We start from the raw sequence: 20307 nt of genomic DNA, 5'->3' as shown, positions 1-20307 counted from the left end.
TTGTACCACCCAATTTCACCCTTGCATAGGCTTGCTCGCTGTTCTGGAGGAATTTTTGAGAGAAAAATATTGTTCCGAATAAAAAAACGGATCAAACCGGATTTAAGGGCACACGAACGGGGCCATATTGCCTATAATGATGATAGTGACCAAGCTACAATATTTTAGGAGAAACAAATGGAAATACCTAGAGAGCCACATATGGGCCTCTTTGGCAGGGCTCCGGCGGCTTCGGCTCCCGCCTCTATCGGCTGCCCACGGGCCGATAGGTGCTAGGGGGAGCCGGAGCCGCGGAGCCCAAAAAACGAGCTTCTCTGGCTCCGGCTGTGTCTGTGAGAGAGGAAAGAATGAGAGAGAAAAAACGGCTCCGGTGAACGGTAGCCCCCTGTCGACCCGTGGGCGGCCGACGGGCGGAAGCCGAAGCCCTGCCAAAGAGGCCCAGTATGCATGGTGTTTGAGAGATACTAAGGAAATACCAATTCGTGTGGCTATATTTTTAAGAGAAAATACAGTACAATTTTGCTTCCCTTTGTTACATACTTGATATACGTACTTGAGATTTATGTGTTTTTCGTCGGAACATCTAATTATTTGCCATTCTTACGGAGGCCGCCTCTCTGATTGCCAACTTTGTGGTGGCAACTATAAAAATGTCCTAAAAATAGTAACTCGTCTAATATTTTATCATTTTTGCTGACATGGCATGCCAGATCAGCCAGCCAGCTTGGGAACGGGCTGTTGACGCTCGAAGACCGAAGGCAAAAGACCATTCTGCCCCCGTCGTGTATTGCTTAACAAGCGCCGTCTCCTCCCATCTGCTCAGTCCCAACGGTTCTCTCCGCACTTCTTCTTCTTCCTTCGTCTCCTCGTCCTTGGTCGCCGTCGCCCCTCCATTGCCCTCCCCAACCCTAGCCGCCATGTCCTGTCGAGCGAGCTCATCAACACGCAATAGGTGTCCGCAGCTGCCGGATAGGATAGGGGAGTATCTGATGAGGACATCGCCAAGATGGAGTCGAGGACGACTCCAATTCGAGAAGGGGAGGATGATGAGGACATCGCTATGCTGGACACACTGACGCCATGGTCTTCCCCAAGTTGCAATTCATGTCCAACTCAGCTGCCACGTCGCCCTCGGATTCAACAGACACGTCGTCACTGTTTTAGTCATAACTTTCTCATACGACATCGAAACGGGCCGTTCTTGGATGCGTTGAAAAGGGGACAACGACGCCGTCAGTGTGTCCAGCGTGGCGATGTCCTCATTAGTATCCACTCGGGAGGCAGACAGGGCTCCCCCTCATCATGTGCGAGGAGTGTGGGCTGCATAGGGTGCTCGAGCTCGTGGCCTAGACAGATGAGAAAGGCAACATGGGTCGTGTCTTCTTCAAATGTCCTAGGAACATGCAAGGGGTAAGCCACATTCTTTGGGTTCCGATTTGTTAGGGTTTTGAATCGATTGTCACATCAAATATGTTTCCATGTGTTTAGGTTCTAGGATCTTATAGGTTTTTTGAGTGGCAGCGAGAGTACCTGGCCATATTGGTAGACCAGGGGAAGATTGTGATGAATCTAGAACAACATGGCGCAGTAGAGGAAGAAGCTGATTCAAGGGCACTGGTGCATGTGTAGAAGAACTCAATGGAGGTGAAGCTGGATGCTTTGGTTGGTGCAGTGAAGGCTTTGAGCTTGGTCATGGGTGCTGGTGTAGTGGTTGGAGCTATGTATGTTTCACTAGTTGTTAGTTCTCTTGTTTGTTAGTTGAACTACTTCAAGCTGTATCTTAGTTGAGTAATGAGCTCTGTGTTTCAGTATGAGTCTGATCAATCAGTGGGCATATATGTGTGAAAATGTTGAATGGTTAATGAAATATTGTTTCTGTTATTCCACTTGTACATGATATCCAAAAATCATCACTGCAAGACCACTGATATGCTCTTGACAACCATAGCAAGTTCAGTCTGCATACATGACACAAACATAGCAAGTTCAGTCTGCATACATGACACAACCCTAGCAAAGTCATCACAAGTTGTCCATTCAACTTACAATACCATAACAAGTTGTTCATGCATCTTTCAATGACATAACAAAGTTCCCAAAATATGGATCACGAGGATTCATTGCTTCATCAGTTCCCCTTGGTAGAAGAAATCTTCACCTTTGTGGCTAGCTGCTTCCTCCTAGGGGTCATCTTCTTGGCTGGTGTAGGATTTGACAGAGATTCAGCCTCTGGAATGATCATTTCAAGGGGTTATGGAGCTTCCAAGTTCAACCTCCTGCATTTGAAAGTGATTTAGTGAGCTGTTGTTGAGATGGCAAGTTCCTGAGTCACAATTTAGGTTCAGATTTTACCTTACTGCTGCTGCTGCTTCCTCTGCCTCTCTTTCCCTTGCTACTATTGCCCTTGTTCTTGGAGTCCTTAGCGATGGTGCTGCTACTGCTGGTGGAGCTGGTGAAGGCTCAGGTGCTGCTGGTGGTGGTGGGGCTGGTGAAGGCTCAGGTGGTACTACTGTAGTTTCACTAGCTGGAGCAGGTTCATACTCCTTGTTAGCACCCTTCTTTGGCCCCTTTTTGGTCTTTGTCTTTCTTGTCCTCTTCCTATAATTTCATTAAGTTAGTTAACAATGGTGAAAGGATTTCAGCAAAGGTAGGTTAGTAAGTTACCTTTTTTTGTGCCACTTAGTGGGCACCTCCAACTGGTTCTTCTATGGCCTAATTCACCACAGCCCTTGCAAGTAACCTGCCTTGTGGATTTGCCACTTCTCTCCAGGCATCCCTTAACCCTCTTCTTTCTTTGCCTCCTAAGTCCTCTTTTCTTCCCAATTGGCGGAAGAAGCTTGAATCCCTTCTCAACTACCGGCCACTGGCTCTTATCAGTGATGACAGGAATCATTCTTGCATATGTTGCTTGGAACTTGTGCACTGAGTAGGCCACATCCACATATTGCTCTATATTTGACTGTCTTTCAGCTGTTATGACTGCCAGTGCATGGGGATAGGGCTTGCCACTCACTTGCCACTCTCTGCATGTACACTCGTGTTGGTCTAGGTAGACAACATGCCTCTTGACAACTTCATCATTGTACATGACTATCGCCTCTACTTGGTTGGGTCCACCCTTAGTTGCATTCAGATGGTTCAGTCCCTTTGAGGCTGCATTTAGCTGATGAATTATTGCTGGTAGTATGAATCCTTTTAGGGTCTTGGATATCTTCCTTCTCTTCTCAAAAAGTGCCATTATCTTGTGCCTGATAGCATCAGCTAGAATGTCTAATGGTAGATCTTTGTGTGCTTGGATCCATGCATCCAAGATTCAGCTAAATTGTTATTTATGAAGTCACACTTGATCTCTTCCTTGAATCCACTCCTAGCCCACAGTAAACTGTGATGTTCCTTCAACCATGGAACAACTCCTAGATAGACTTCAATAACTTTGTCCATCAATTTATTGAACTTCTTTACTGTGCATGCCCTTGCTGCTGGCCACATGTACTTGGCATAGGCATTTCCTGTAAACTTTTTCTTCATATTTTCCATGAGATGTCTAAAATACTCTCTCTGCTCTGCTCCAGGGAAAACCTTTTTCACAGCTGCTTCTAGCCCTTTGCAGGCATCAGTGCATATAGCCAAGTGGTTCATTGGCCCTAAAGCTTTCCCTAACTGTTCCATGAACCAAGTCCAATTATCCTTGGTCTCTGAATCAAAGAAGCCAAAAGCAATTGGGTACAACCAATTGTGGCCATCTATTGCATTGGCTGCAGGCATGTGGTCATTCCACTCACCATTAAGAGTAGTTGAATCTACACTAATATAGGGTCTGCAGCCATCTCTAAATCCATCTATACTTACTTTGAAGGCACAAAAAATCTATTGAAGTGTACCTTGCATTCCACAGTGACTGTATCTATCTCAACTACACTACTAGGAGACCTAAGCTCAATCTCAGCCTTGAATCTAAACAAATAATCAAAACAATCATCCCACTTACTAAATAATTTATCTGCAGCCCTCTGTCTCCCATAAAATACAGTCTGATATGGAATCTTTATGTTGTACTTCTTCTCTAACTCTTCCTTCATAGCTTTGGGACCCATCTCAGGATTATCCTTCAATAGTGGTATAGCCCTCTCAGCAATCCACTTCTGGGATGCCATCCTCCCAAGAACTCTACTCTTTGAAGGACACTTGTGGGTACCCTTATTGATTTGGATCTGCACATACATGAAGAAATATCAGAAATAGTTAAGATAAATTCATATACAACATGCAAATATCAGAAATAAGGTTACATCAAAAGGACAAAAAAAGTGTTAGTATTGGTACCCTGACACTGCCATCCTTCTGTGTCCTAGCTCTAATTTTCCATGGGCAGCCCTTGGAACTGCAGTAGCCCCTAAACCTCTCCTTGTCAGACTTCTCTGTCCCCAATTGAAACTCATTCACAATAGCATGCTGCCTAATTGCCATCCTAAAATCATCCATGCAAGGATACAGTGTCCCAACACTCATGTCAGGGTTGTCTCTATCCCAACCAAACATTGGCTCATCTCATAGGTCATCATTAACAGGGATTGCTGCCTCATTCATTTCATCCTCCACATCAGCAGGTATGTTAGGAATAGGAACCTCATCTGTAGGAGCCTCATCTGCTGCCTTGAATCCAAAAGCCTCATAGATTTGATCCTCATCTACCACAGCATTAGCTTCACCATCACAGTTCTCATCAGCCAATATAGTCAATGTGTTCCAATCAACCACATTTTCTTCAGCTCTACCTTCTTCAGGAGTACTACAAGTGTCACCTAAGCCTTCTGCATTCTCTGCATGTCCTGCATTTGTCACACCAGATTGGGCAGCAGTAGTAGAAGACCCACCTTTGTTTGCTCTGCTAACAACATCATTTAGACCAACTGCATCTTTCTCAACAACATCACAGCTAACATGCATTACCTTCTCATCCATCCTAGACATTATCATCTCCTCAAACTAATCACTGCTAGTAACCTTCCACTCTGTTCCACTGTCAATGTCAACACCCCAAATAAGCAGTTGCTGACTATGGCCCCAAATGATCTTGCTGGCCATATCATCTACAAAGCCATTCAGTGTGTACACATTGCTACTGTCAAACCACAAGTCATGTTCTTGAGCATCTAGGTCAACCACTCCATAGTCGTTAACCAAAGTGTATTTATCAATGCTAACATGGATTCTAAAAGCATTGCCAGGATCAATCCTGACAGTGACAAGCAAAACAAACAAATTGTGAGTTAGGACATCCCTCACATACGGGATCCCCTCACATACATGCCATAACAATGAAACATACCACGGGGGGCACGGAGACAACACCATCATGGCTAATGGTTTGCTCTACATCCGAATTCTACATCAACACACGAAAATTAGGAAACCCTAGCATCGGGAATCCCCCATTCACAGATGCCGCGCGTAGGTAGAAGAAGGAAGTAGATCTAACCTTGCAGGCGTCGTGCCGTCCTGCGACTTGGCGCCGTCGTCGAGCTCCCGCCTGCCCGCCTCGAGCTCGCGCCGCCACGGGGAATGAAATGGGAGGGACGGGGAAATAGCGAGTGGACTGAGCAGATGGGAGGAGACGACGCTTGTTAAGCAATACACGGTGGGGGCAGAATGGTCTTTTACCTTCGGTCTTCGAGCGTCAACGGCCCGTTCCCAAGCTGGCTGGCTGATCTGGCATGCCACGTCAGCAAAAATGGCAAAATATTAGACAGGTTAATATTTTTTGGGACATTTTTGTAGTTGCCACCATAAAGTTGGCAATCAGAGAGGTGGCCTCCGTAAGAGTGGCAAATAATTAGATGTCCCTTTTTCGTCACCATCGATGACTATAATATACTAAAATTGATACTTCTATCCTTACAAATTATTTAACTTGATAGATAGCAACATGTTCGCTAATGGTTTAATATTAAATCGTTGTAGCTGGTGCGTTGCACACCATCATGCTGGACGTGAGAACTCAGCGAAGAGGGCTACAAGACGTCAAGATGCGTGCAACATATTGTTTTTTTTGTCCAGACAAGTACATGTGAAACATTTAATTACTATGATCTTATCTGTTTTTTTTTTCCTGGGCAACGTACGGGCTTAAACCTAGTGAAATGATAATAACGCAGGAAGCAAACAAACAACACGGTTGCAGTTGCGGGGAGAGGGAGGGGGCCAAGCTCACGAGCTGTCCGCATCTGCGCCCAGCTGGAGTTCCAGTAGGGAGAGTACGCTGAAGCCTCGTGTAACCCGGTGGCATCATATAGCTCGAGAAGATCCAACTGCTTCAGGATCCCCGAGGCACGTGATAGGGACACACCAGACTGTTTTAATCATGGGCCGTTCTCCTCAGCAGCGAAGCGGGCTATAGAGGCCCATAGGCCTGGGCGTTCGATTAACCGAAACGATCGATTTACGACACAAATTCGGTTTTCTATAAATAGGAACCGATCAATTCTTCGTAAATTTTGGAACCGAGCAAAATCGGTTTCGCTTAGTTCGGTTCGGTTCCGGTTCCGACCGAACTAACCGAGGATTTACACAAGCAGCAAAAAAAAAAGAATAGAAAAAATAGGAAAAAAAGATTTTTAAAAAAGCACGATGCCGAGATTTTAAAAAACGTGAGGGTGTGAGGCTGTGAGGGGGTGTCATCCACCTTTATATCTAGGGTTAAGTTGGTATTAGGCCTAGGTTGTAAGGTTTATTGGGCTTGCTTGTGAATTTCGGTTCCTTCGGTTATTTCGGTTAAACGAGCCTAGGAACCGAAATTTGATCAGTTAATTCGGTTTCTAAGAACTGAGAACCAAACAGCTAACCAAAATTTTCGGTTCCGGTTCTTTCGGTTCGGTTTTTTTATTCTCGGTTATTTTTACCCCGCCTTAGTGTGCATGCATGGGCAAGGAAGGAACCTTCGGGGCAGCTTCCTCCATCCCTATGCCTCCTCTCCTCTTCTCCGATCAACAGCTGACGCGGGCGTCTGCAGAGGAGAGGAGGCAGGCAGGTGTGTGGCGTCGAGCTCGACGCCAAGATATATGACGTCGAGCTCGACATCATATATTCTGACGTCGAGGTACCGATTACGTCAACATCACCTAGAATGTCCTGTTGTACACGGCTAGGTATTTTGGAGTCAAGATCTGTGACATCGAGACGTGTTACCTCGGCGCCATGAGTCCTGGCGTCGACCTTCAGGGTACAAAGATGAGTTTACGTCTCTCGAAGGGGCAAACGTAATTTTTTTAAAAAAAGAATCAAATTATAAAAAATTGAGAAGCCGGCTGGTCCTCGGCTCCTCGCCCAGTCGCCTGACGGCTGACGCTGGACGCCTGGTACCTTTACCTTGGTCCGATCGCTGTGCGAAGGCGTATTCCAATTTGGCATCACAATAACTTTCTGATCTGTGTATTCTGAGAGTGTTTTCAGGGACAGCGCATAGTCCCTTCGATCGTCCCCAAAAAACGTAACTATAGGTTTGAGCTAAATTAATAGAAAATAATATTTATATTTCTAAATAGATTTACAATAAAATTATATATCATAATTAATTAATGATACTTCTTAGGCAACATGAATATTAGTATCTTTATGAATTCGATCAAACTTAAATTTGTATAGCTTCTCAAGAAGTGATATTTGTATTTTTTTAGAATGAACAGAGTGGCACGTGCCGAAATACTATTACTTATCTTATACGCATTGTTTTCTTGTACGGTCATTCAGCCTGCTACATGATTGTCCAGCATTTTTTTCATATAATTTATCGTTTATTCTGTTTATACAGTTGTTTCATCGTTTAATTAGCCATCTAGCCTTTGATCGACTATTTATCTTTAGAAAAAGCTGCTTTTGCTGATGGAGTCAGCTGACTCCGTTAACATATGGGATCGTCTCACGGAGCCTAGCCTCCAAAACAAGCCATTTAATCCTAAGCTATCATACATTTGAGTTGAACTCTATAGGCTGATGGAATCGCTTTGGCTTAACCTTGAACCCAACCAATCCACAAGCTGTCATGTCATGTCGAGGCCGTAAAGAAGCAACCATTCCTTGTCATCATTCTGTTTAATATTTCATCCAATAAAAAAACATTTAATATTTCATAAAAAAGGTTAACGACTTGTTTCAAATATTAGTACTAACATATTTCTAATGGTTTCGCATAATTATGTCGATAAACAAGGGTGGTCTTGAAAAAACAAAACTAGTATCTATCTCCACGTTTTGCAAGCAACATCCCGCAACTCTAGCGCTAAAACACCCCCTCTTCCAGTCAGGCCGTCCCGCACCGACGTCAACGGAGACGTGTCACCGGCGGCGGTGAGAAGACCCCAAAACCTTCTAGATTTTTCTCCGGCCGCAATGGATCTCTGGGAGAGGGCCCGGGCCTTCGCCGGCGAGGCGGCGAAGCGGTCGCAGGAGCTCTCCGCGGAGGCGGCCAAGCGCTCGTCGGCGCTGGTCTCGGAGACGGCGAAGAAGTCCAAGGAGATCTTCTCCGAGACCGCCTCTAAGTCGCGGGAGATCGCCGCCGAGGCCACCAAGCAGGCCGACCTCCTCGCCGGCCAGATCAAGCACCTCGCCTCCGACCTCCCCGTGCCCTCGATCCCGCCTATCGCCGCCGCCGCCTCGTCGGAGCCCGACGCGCCCGAACTTGAGCGCTACGGCATCACCGACGACCTCCGCGAGTTCGTCAAGGGCATGACCATAAGTACCTTCCGCGACTTCCCACTGCAAGGTGCGGTGTTTTGGTGGTTGGGTTTAGGGAATTCCAGGCTTGCAATCCTCCTCTGACTGGACTTTTGGTTCTGTAGATGAGCCTGAGGTGTCTGATGTGCCAACGGTGTCGAATGTGCGTCAGGATCTGAACGAGTGGCAGGCCAGGCACGCCACACTTGTCCTCTCGGCAGTCAAGGTTTTCTCATCATCAAATATCTCCATTCACTGAACATCGTTTGATGCATTTGTTTGTGTCATTGCGGATTAGTCTGTGCTCCGGTTGATAGTTTGTTGAATGGTGATGAATCCAAGTATGAAAGGGCATACAGTATAGATTTGCAAATATGATTAAGTATGCGCGCATTGACTATTGAGAGTTGAGACGGCAAAGTTGTAGAAAGCTGAGCTTATAGCATTTGGACGTGCTGAGTGAAGGAACTGGACATGTCATTTGTGACAATAAAACATTGATTCATCAGCACTGTGATTCTTAAATAATGTCGATTTCGACTAGTGGGAGTCACATATGACATTTATGTTTCCATTTTATTTCTTTAGATTAAGCAATGAAGATGAAGCATTGCTAGATATATTAGCAAATGGAAAATGGTAATATCATAATATGTAAAACTTAGACATTTAGATATGTCATACTTTTGCATGTTTGTGGTAAACTGATCAAAGGACAATATGTTACCAAGAAACTCTAGGCATTCCAATTGTGCTTGTGTGTAGAATTTGCAGGGAGTTGCAATTTGGGTAGAGACTGGGTCAAGTAGTGACTAGTGATTGAAGTATGCTGTTTAAAATTGTGGCAGTTACCATTTTGATACTGAATTGAGGTGGCTCTTAGTTCGAATCTAATAAGATCCTAAGACGTCTGAAAGGATTTTTCTTTTAACTATGGCCATCCATAATCTCATCACTCTCTGTTCTGCACCTTCTTCCTATTAATATTCTTCCTGTGTATGAGTTATTTTTTCATTTAATTTGCAACGCCGACCAGCAAAGATCTCTATTTTCCGACCACCTAATGTTATATTTCTATTAAATGGTGCTATCTTTTGTTCAGGAAATATCAAAGTTCAGATATGAACTATGCCCAAGATACATGAAAGAGCGCAAGTTCTGGCGGGTGTATTTTTTGCTAGTAAACAGCTATACAGCCCCGTAAGTTTTCTTTTCACGCCTTGTCTGCTCATGATGTACACTCTTGATGTGTTTTTTTGCTATTTTTTGTCAATCCTGTTCGTGATGTACAATCTTTTACTAGAATGTTGATGGCTTTATCATTTATTCTTGATGTCACACCTGTCAAAGGACTTTATAGAATTTTATTTGAATCGGTGTAGTCATTACTTTTATTTGTGGCATTGAAGTACGCCGATTTTATCCATTAACTGCAATTATTGTTGATGGCATAATCTATGATGTCCTATCTAGTTGTGCCTCCATGATAGATGCAATGGAGCTTACCTTGAATATATTTATTATCACATTTGATTTCTTCAAATTTCACATAAATAGTTGATTTCGAACCACTGCTTATTATATCGTGATGTTAGTTTTATGGCATAATTTTTGTGCATTTAACATGTTTGCCGACTTCAATATAATCCGAATAGGTTTGAGAAGAAATACTTCGAGGAGCTGAAAGTGAAAGCAGAGGAAGAGAAAAAGGATTCCCAGAAGGAAGCATCCCAGGCATCTACAACTGCAGAACCGAAAGACACAAAAGCGCCAAGCATGACCTCTTCAACAAATCCAGAACATGATCTGGATGTATTTCTGTTGGGGGATCTGGGTAGCGACGATGAGGGACCTGGTATGCTATTCACATCCCTGGACCTCAACCAGCCTAAGTTTCTATCTCGGCTCGACTTCTCCAGTTCTTATATATGACTTTTTTTGTACGATTGATTGCTTTCAGTTGATGGTGATGATGGGCTAGATGATGACTTTGATAAGATTGATGCAACCTCGGTAAGTACACATGTTCTGTTAGGAAAGAATTACTATATCCACTACCTATTACCACGATTTAGCTGCGTACTGCATCTAACAAAACACAGTCATACCATATAGAATGTGGAGTTGGAGTGTGATGTGTTGTATAGCTATCAGAATGTAGTGTCATTGTTATTCCATGGAATCTGTACGTGTTCTTTGTCATGCTATGGTTAGCCTGGCTAAAAAGCTTTAAATGTTTAGAAGAAGTGAGACAGCTGGTTTTCTCTGCTGTTATTTAATTTGTGCTGACAGCACTGCCTGACTGCCTCGCGTTGATGCAGGGTTTGGAAAGTGATGACGATGACAAAAAACCAGCAACAGGGAAGGCAGAAGATGCGAAGTAGTTGTTGTCTATGGTTTTCACGACGCGAGAGATGATGACAATGATAGCGAACTTTAGAGTTCCAAGATGATATTGTATATTACTTGATCGCATGCCATCTATTCATTTGTTATCTCCCAATCAAGGAATGTTACGCACTTAAGGTTATTGCACTTTCGATTTTTTTGACTAAACTCAGACTTCTACATCGATGGGACTCTTTTTCCTTTTTTATTAAAAGTGTTCTGCATACTTTCTACTCTATGGAATTGAATTTTAGCCCTACTGCCCGAGACTAAATTTCACATGATGTACCAGTGTGCAAAGAACGCATTTGATAGTGTGCCTTTTTAAATCCTGAGTGTTTGTACATTTGATATTGTGCCGCCCTTTTTAATCCTGATGTACATTTGAACACTTACAGCTAGAATGTACATTTGAACACTTACATCTAGAACGTTTTTTAAATATTTCGATGGAGGGTCGGCCGCAGCGAGCCAACCCTATTAGTGTCCACAAATTACGCCGGCCATATGTCTTGATGGCCATACAGCACCCATCAATCAAGGATGGATGTGGCATACATAGCCAACCGGCCCTTTTTGATTTGCAACGGAGCAGACCCACTGCTATTTGAAAGCACCCGCTCGCGTTGCTCGTTGCTGCCTCCCCGATGTGGGATTAATCCAAGCTGCTTTCCAGTACCCGGTTCCGGACTGCCGGTGCCGGCTGCGCGAGCTCTCGGCCTCCTGTTTGCACACAGCACCACCACACCTGCGTGCTCTGCTCAGCTCTGCTCTGCTATCCCCCACCTCTAGCTAGCTAGTAGGCAGCAGATCCATCGATGCTACGACGGCTCACGCGTACAGTAGTACGGCTGTGCTGCTGCAATAGCGACGCGACGCCTCCTCCGATCCTAGCTAGGAGTAGTACGTACAAAAAGTTGTCAACAAAAAAAAAATAGATCTCTTTAAACTTTGATATAAAGTTTATTTTAATCAAATCTGAAAAAGTTATGATTTTTTAATATAATAATTATCATTATCGGTTCACGCCACAAAACTTAAATTTATTTTTAAAAAAGATCAAATTATAAAAAATTCGGAGCCGTCTCGTGGCACTGGAAGGGGTTGTAAATTTTTGTTGTGGAGGAAGTCAGGAAGGCCGGAAGGGCCGAAGGGGTGGTCAATTCGTGAAATGTATGTATGGGCTTTTGTGGCCGCGATTTTTTTGTCCTTGCAGATCTCAGTGTGTGGAACTGTGGACGCGAGAACCCATGTAGTGTACTGCAGCAGGTCCGCTCGGCGCTCGCAACGCTGAACCGTGCGTTAAATGGGCCCTTCCGTGCACCACACGTCGGCCGGGGCCGCCTGCTTCTCTTCTTCTTGGGCATTTTGTACGGGCTGAGAATGTATGTGGGCTGTACAGCAAACTGGAATTGAACCCGACAGCCGGCCTTGTTCCAGACTTCTGCGCTTTTGAAAATTTTCTGCGCGGATTCAGAGCCTCGTAGTCGTAGAATCGGCGCTTGCGACTGCACCTCCGCCCGCCATGGTGGCTTTTCAGATTGGCCACATTTGGAAGCCTTGCCCATCAATTCGAGACAGAGACGACGACTATCCACTAAGGCACTAAAGCCGAAAGGTAAGATTAGCACGATCTGCCTCTGACAGAAGCCTGCAAATGCACCCATGAATACCGCAAAGAGACGCGGCGGGTCGGGTCGGGAATCAAGCCCTTGTTTAGTAGTAGGAATTTGGATTTTGGGGCTACTGTAGCACGTTCGTTTTTATTTGGTAAATAGTGTTCAAACATAGACTAATTAGGCTCAAAACGTTCGTCTCGCAATTTTTCACCAAACTGTGCAATTAGTTTTTCTTTTCGTCTACATTTAATGCTCCATGCACAGGCCACAAATATTCGATGCGACAGGTACTGTAGCAACTTTTTAGAATTTGGGTTCCAACTAAACAAGGGCCAAGCATCGTTGAAAGGCTAAAATCCACGGTAAAATGGCCCCTCTCTTGTGCGCCCGTGCGTGCGTTCCGTCATGCGGCGATTCATCAAATGTGGAAGTTGTGTTTCCGCACGCACGTACGCGCGAGTGCACGCACTCTTGCACTAGCCAGGGCGCTGTTTTGGCTTTGGATCACGGCATGACCGGCGAGATCTTCATGATCTCTAGCCTCTAGGAGTACTCGTTAGCCTAGCGACGACAGGCGGCGGCGCCTACCGCCAATTACTAGCTACAGTCGCCGGCCAGTCATTTCATCGGCACTTGACAGAGTACACTCGCGGGAGAGGGAGCGGCGACAGACAAATCCCTTGGCCCCAGGGATGTGCCCACTGCCCACCCACCCGGTGGCTTGCGCAGCAGCGACGAAACGCAAGCCTGCCCAGGGGCAGGTAGCTAGCTAGCTCTACTGCTTATCCTCGTCATCTTCCAATCTGCAGGCCGGTCACGTATCAGGCTATCACTCTATCTGATCACTGCCCTGTCGCGGCGGGCGTAATTCAGCCCTTGATCGATCACTATGCCGTACATGTGAGACCGTAACCCGCCTGGCCAACCTGCTCCATCATCCCCTCCAGCACGGTCCCGTTACACACGCAGACTTCGACTGCTAGCTGCAGCTGTGGACTGTGCAGGACCACAAGGGTGCTCGTGCACGAGCTCGAGGTATGGAGAGTGCGCGGAAGCGAACATGAGGTATGATGGAGAGTGGTGGCCGCATGAGTAGTAGCCATTGAATTCCTAAAGGCCTTCGTCACGCTTGTCTTTCTCTCGTCGCTATCCCACTAGCTCTTCGCTGCCCTTGGGGCCTCGCCAATCGCCAATGACTTGCCATCGTACGTGCGTGATACACCTGCAAGATGACACCCACAAACACACAGTTTATAGCTAAGCTGGGCTAATATCGTATCGTAGTATGTACTCCAACCGTACGGGGGATAAAAAGGGACGATTTACATACAGTGAATGAAGTGTGTGCGAGGTCAATGCGAGTTTAAATGGGCAGGTATCTTTGAGCATCCAACCAGGGTGGCGCGAGAGGGACCGGAGCGGGAGGAAACACTGTCACCGCGTCGAGCCGTCGTCGAGGATGGGCAATCCCAGTCGCTGGACAAAAAACTCGTTGAGGTGGCTCGGTACAAAAGTGTTATGATTGGACTCGTTTTTCTTTTAAAACGAAAATGAGTTGACTGAGAATGACTTTCGACCAGTGGCGGACCTAGGATTTTAGAGTAGGGTATGGCCATGGTAAGAAAATATTTAGATGAACAACATAAAAAGTTCACAAGAGCAAAGACATTTGAATTTTGATTACCTCTGAACATAGCAAAGGCCAAAGGGATTTGAATTTTTATTACCTCTGAACGAAAAAATCAAATCGAGGTACTGGAGCAGTCGGGCTCGCCGGCTCCTGCGGCTCAGGTCGTGCCGAGCGAGCAGCTCTGGCTCCGCAGCTGCCGGGGGGAGCAGGGCGGCAGGGGGGGGGGGGGGGGGACGGGGGGCGTCGGCGCCGCGAGCGGCCGCGCGGGCGGGTGGCCTGGCGGCGACGCGTCGCGATTCCGCGTCCGTCAAACTCGAACGTTCCAAGCTGCTGGCTGCCCTACCCCTACGGCAGCCTCCTGATGGGTTTGAGGAGTGGGGAATTGGAGATTAGGGAGTGGAAAGGCCAAATGGGCCATTGGGCCATCCGCTTAGGTGTGGCCTGTGGGCTATTTTTCAGTTAGATGCGAATTATAGGCAGAAAATAGTGAAGAGTCGCAATTTTGAAACCTTAACTATATTGTACATGTATATACCTCTAAGAACTACTAAAATTTTTTTCAAAAATGTTGGGTATGCCCGGGAATACCCGGGCACAACTGTAGGGCCGCCCATCGGCTTGGCTCGTTAGGCTCGGCTCGTTAAGTTCAGCATGAAGTTGGATCTCAAACAATTCAGGAGACTATGATAAATAACATTATGCCAATTTCTAAAAAAGCTCAAAAAAAACTGTAGTTGGCTCGATATCCAGCCCTGCCCACCCCGGAATAGGAGTTCGTTTGGCGGAGAGACAGCTCCGACGGCACATGGGCGCGCCGCGCCCGTTGCCGTTCATAATTTGAGCACCGCCGCGCCCCCTGTCGCTCTCCTCCGATCGACCCGTCCCTCGCCTCGTGCAGGAGCATAGAGAACCCATGTCGTCGTACGTCGACGTGCCAACTCTTCTTCTATAGTTAATAAGTTACGGATAATAGCCCGTACTAATGAACCTGTTCTAGGTCTTGAAAACAGTTCCAATAAGAGTGATATGTCTTGTTATCGGGAGGCAAGAACGTGCGGAGAGCAATACAACTTACTTTCATATTATATCATCTTGAGTTGGTGAAACACGACGAGTTGAAGTTCTCAACTTAATACGGATACTTGTATTTTCAATTTATTTTTTTAAATTCAACGGTATGCATGGTTCTTTTATTAGTGGTATGTAACATACTCGTTGTCATTGAGATACCTATGATAACTTCTTAAATTTCAAATACCGTGGTTCGAAAAAAAATCATTTCGAGATCTCTAGGTGAATCTTTTTTTTTTTTTGACAAAAAAGGATCTAGCAACTTGGCAAATGCAAATTGAGCGTGTAGCTAGCTTTAGTTTTTTCATTATAGACATTTGATCTTTGCATTATAAACATTGACAAAAAAAATAGTCCTTTGCAAATAGTTTTGTTTAGCTGTTTGATTTTGTTTGATTATAACTGTCATCTCTCCATGCACACATACTATATCCATTATTAGCCTAGACTCTAAATAACTATTACCAATCAATTTCTTGGCTTAAAACTATTATCGACTTCGTTTCCATTTCCCTTTCTTCCATTCCTATCATGTGGTCCACGGCTCAATTTTTGTCGAGGCCAAATCCTAGTAGAATTTAATTTTGATTTTGGTCAGCTCCATTCTTCAATATAACCACTGTCCAAATCTCTCATTGAGTGTTCATTTCATCCTCGCTCCTGTGAACATCTTCTCTTGCGGATACGTGGTGATCGTCCTTTTTGCCCTAAAACAAAGCTAGATTCGTCAAAATGCTGCCATGTCTGCTGCAACCACTATTGGTTAACCATTGGTCAACGCCTCATTGCGTCAACGATGCTTCAAGCCCCTCCTGTTTTTTTAGTGCCCAGCCTGGGAACTCTCTCTTGTAATTTTAACTTTGCAACTTAATAGTAAAGTTTGCAGTAGGGGTGCAAACCCCTCCTGTTTTTCGTTAAAAAAACGATGTTTCAAGCCTCCCCAAATAAAAAGTGGAACCATCAGTAACATCAGCGAGCTGCTAATATCAAGCTCGGTGTCCATATCAAGCCACTCTACCATGTTACTGTGGGTCATGCCGTGATGTCCATATTTGTTTCCACCTGCTACCAGTTTCTCGCAAAGGTAAAAATTAAAGATGAACAATGTGCATTGTGTTTAGTGGCGGAGCTTGGGAGCATAATCAGCAGGGGCCAAACACCAAAAACCAAATGAATACGACCAATGAGTAGGGGTTGGCCCTAAGGAAGCTTCGCCCTTGATTGTGTTGTTTGCTAAATTCTCGCACATGTGTATTGTGAATTGATGGATCAACTTTTGTAATAAGATATCAAAACTCGATACAATTTTTATAATTTTGTCATAATCTCGCTTGATAAAACCTTTTTGTCACGACCAGGCTTTGTATCATTGGTTATCGTTAGAATCACGAGCATAAGCATCATCAAAACTCCTATTTTAGAAAATTAGCAAGTTATAGTTGCACTTTTTCTGGCTCTGTTGTGCCCTGTTGGATGGTCCGTCTAGTCTCACCATGCAGTCCGCCAGCACTTGGCTGGGTTGATTTAGTCATTGCACCGATGGATAATCGGTCAAATCACAACGGACAGTATGCCGATCATGCCTATGCAAGCGGCCTGTTCGCTGATTGGTTTCTGGGCTGATAAGTCTGACTGATGCTGGTTTGTTGTTAGAAGAAAACACTGTTGGCTGGCTGATAAGCCCTGACTGAAACAACAAGTAAACAGGCTGAAGGATTTAAGTTGTCCAGCTCTCCCTCGGCTTGAGCCTACTCCTCAGTACTCAAGCCAAGGCGGTGAGCTCTATGTCCACCAAAAACACCTAGGAGCCCCCTCGCTCACCCACTCTCCATATCCCTCTCCTCGCCTCTCCCTCTCCCCCCCCCCCCCCCCCCCCCCTCTCTTGTTCCATGTTCTTGTTCCATGAGCAGCTAGAGCAGTCCACCAAGCTAATAAAGGAGGAAGAAGGAAGGGGGAAGAAAGGAGGAGGCCCAATAAGAGATCAAATACGCCCAATCCTGGCCACCATTGCGAAAGCTGCGCGAGAAGGGGTGGCGTGGAGAAGAGCAAGGAGGCCAACGTGGGGAGGTGCTGTGTGGATAAAGCGGAGAGAGAAGAGTAATAAGGAGGAAAAACGTGAAAAAAGGAGTAATAAGGAGGAAAAAAAAAAGAGAAAAAAGGAGTATTATAGATATTTTATCATTTTCAACAACCATGCAAAGGTGTTTAATAAATATCTTTATAACTAGAGAAGCTAAAGCCAAAATGAGTTGTTGCTTTATCAAATTAAGAAGACATAATTGACGTTATTTTGACTTAGCCAGAGCCCTATCAAACTGATCCTAACTACGTATAATGCAAGTTTCCATGGTTCCATGTTTTGGAAAAAAAACAAACAATATACCGAGAAGACATGGATCGCGAATTGATCATATATCAGTTAGTTGGGTTTTTTGTGGTGGAACATGCCCACACGGATTTAAGTCCTCGGCTTGGCACGGGTGCTGGCATTTTAATGGATTTATTTCAGGATTTAACGGCGCTATGCTTTTAGTGGTAGGCGACGTCCCCATCAACAGCGAGGCACTAGTGGTGACTTTATGAATCTCTAGATCTACTGGCTCAGTTCTTCGAACGTGCTCTCGTAAAGTGAGTGTGCGTGCGTTGTGGAGTGTAATGTAAAAAAAACATGGATCTGCTTGGATGCCTGAGAGATCACCGTTGGATAACTGAGGCCACATGCAAAAGGCCGGGTGGAAGAACTGTAGGTCAGTAGGTACGTGTTTGCGACCGTGGTACGTGCTGACGCGTCCAGTCCAGTGACGAGGGATCGGAGGGACGCAGACGGCCGGCCGGCCGCGCGCTGCGGGCTGCTGCGCTCCCCGCCGTGTGGCGTCGCTTTCGGCTATCCCACAGGCCAGAGGGCCACAGCAATCCATGTCCGCGGGGATCACCGAAAGCAACGGCTGGGGATGGTGGGATCCTCGCCGCGCCCTGCCGTGCCGCGCGCGGCCGCTGTCACCTTGTCATGCTGTCTCGCTCCGTCGCCCGCCCTAGCTAGCACACTACCCTCTCCTACTACCCCTCGCCGTTGCTAGCTCGCAATAAGCTCGAGGCGGACGCCGTACGGCAGAGCGCGCTGCAGCATCCCGCTCCTCTATCTCTCACTAGTCAGGTCGCAGCCAGAGCAACGGTCTGGATCGATCTGGATCGATGATACAGTCTAGTAGCGACTTGAGAGACTGGACCGATTCAAGTCGGCATGCATCAGAAGAACTCAGAAGAAATAGGTAAGCTGTGTGGCGCGACTTTTGGTCCTCGATCTTGTCACAACAACAACAAAAAGACTTGGTCCTCGATCGCTTCCTCACTCTCGGCGTAGTACTAGATTGTTAGGCGTGGCACTGCTGCGCTGGTTCATCGATCAACTGGCCTGCCTGGCCTGGCCATCCATCCATCATGCAGGCCCCAATCACACGGTTTCATCCAACAGTCATTAAGCCTACTTCTTCTAGTCATCTAGCTAGATATATATAGACGGACTCGTTGCTTAAACAGTACTCGATACATGGACCGATCTCGATCTGCCACGACTGATCGATCGATGGACAGGTACCGGCCGGCGGTAGCTAACTGTTCAATTTGACCAAACGACGATACAAACACCGCATTCATTTATGTATCGTCCTATAGCTAGCCTCACGTAATCGATCGTGTATTGTAGTAGTGTGTTTTTCAGCTTGCGTTTCGAGTATGCTTCCTGCTAGAGCAAGAAGACTCGCTGCATCGATCACTCGATCTGAATTGCTACGGACCTAGCTAGCCGGCCTGTGGTTGCCCATGACGTTTAGTCGGATCGGAGCCAAACATGAGACTTCGAGGAGTAAACGCGACCGAGACCCGTCGACAACCGGGCACGTCGTGGCGTCCGGGGTCCTGCCACTGCTAGTGCTTAGCTACACGAGCACGAACGCCGGACCGGACGGACTCCCAAAGCTACATGTTAACAGTGTTCGGCTTATCCCATATAGATTTGTTCGACTTTTTTTTTCAGCTGGAACAGTGTTTTTTTCTCACAACAATTCAGTCGGAATAGTATTTTTCAGTCAGTTTCAGCCAAGTTTCAGACCAGCGAAGGGGCCATAAACCGGACGCAAAGCCTCAGCCTGATCGACATCCTTGTCTGCCAAGTTGCTTACAGTGTCCCCTGGACAAGGCAAGGGCACGCAGCCTGTTCGGTTGGCTGGTTCGTATCGTTGCTGGTTCGTAAAAAAGTACTGCTGGCTGGTTTGTGTGAGAGAAAAATACTGTTCCGGCTGAAAATTTACGATCGTTTACGACAAGCCACAGCCAAACAAACAGGCTGACGATGATCCGTATATCCTGGATTTGTCTAAATCAAACTAATTTAAATTAAATTAAATATTTTAATAATTATGCCGAGTCGTAAAAAAAGAGGCACAGTCTCTAGACGCTGCTGTATATTTTAATAATTACGCTGAGTCACAAAAAAAGCCACAGTCTCCTAGACGCCATTGTTGCTGCCGCCCCCTTACGATCACCATGGTCGTGCTCCTCCTTTACAGCCCTTGTTGTAAGGAGGAGGGATGACCTCCCTCGGCCGTTTAAGTTTTATAGTTTTTATTTAGGTTTGAGATTAGATTTAAATTAAACCTGTTCTATGGACTATTGAGTAGCATTGTCTTTGTTAATTGTTCACCTGATCTTTATTATTATATAGATATCTGATTTGAATGCCCCTTTAGGTATCCAATCCGGTAGCTTTTATGTTTTTGCGGGGTCAATGCAGCGCGGGGGATAATCGAGTTCCCATCTACATCTTTTCGGCTTGCTGGATTTTGATCTTGCGATGGCCGGGCAGGTATCCAGGCTTCTAGATCCAGTCACGAG

At 45.8% G+C, this 20307-nt stretch overlaps 1 protein-coding gene, 1 non-coding gene and 1 pseudogene across 2 annotated transcripts; 1 reads left to right on the top strand and 2 right to left on the bottom strand.

Moving 5' to 3' along the window:
- Positions 1–3270: 3270 nt before the first annotated feature.
- On the bottom strand, positions 3271–4962 carry LOC136466108 (uncharacterized; annotated as a pseudogene).
- Positions 4963–8260: 3298 nt separating this feature from the next.
- Positions 8261–11335, top strand: LOC136464359 (uncharacterized). The gene is made up of 6 exons (XM_066463318.1): positions 8261–8758; positions 8835–8935; positions 9812–9909; positions 10365–10564; positions 10670–10722; positions 11031–11335. Exons 1-6 carry the CDS (start codon positions 8386–8388, stop codon positions 11091–11093), a joined length of 888 nt encoding a protein of 295 aa, XP_066319415.1. The 5' UTR covers positions 8261–8385; the 3' UTR covers positions 11094–11335.
- Positions 11336–11547: 212 nt separating this feature from the next.
- Positions 11548–11675, bottom strand: LOC136468312 (U11 spliceosomal RNA). The gene has a single exon (XR_010761819.1). It is a non-coding gene; the product is annotated as a U11 spliceosomal RNA (small nuclear RNA).
- Between the last annotated feature and the right edge of the window lie 8632 nt (positions 11676–20307).

This window comes from Miscanthus floridulus, chromosome 7 (genome assembly GCF_019320115.1).
Source record: "Miscanthus floridulus cultivar M001 chromosome 7, ASM1932011v1, whole genome shotgun sequence".
NCBI classification, from domain to species: Eukaryota; Viridiplantae; Streptophyta; class Magnoliopsida; order Poales; family Poaceae; genus Miscanthus; species Miscanthus floridulus.
This window is presented reverse-complemented; position numbering and strand designations above follow the sequence as displayed.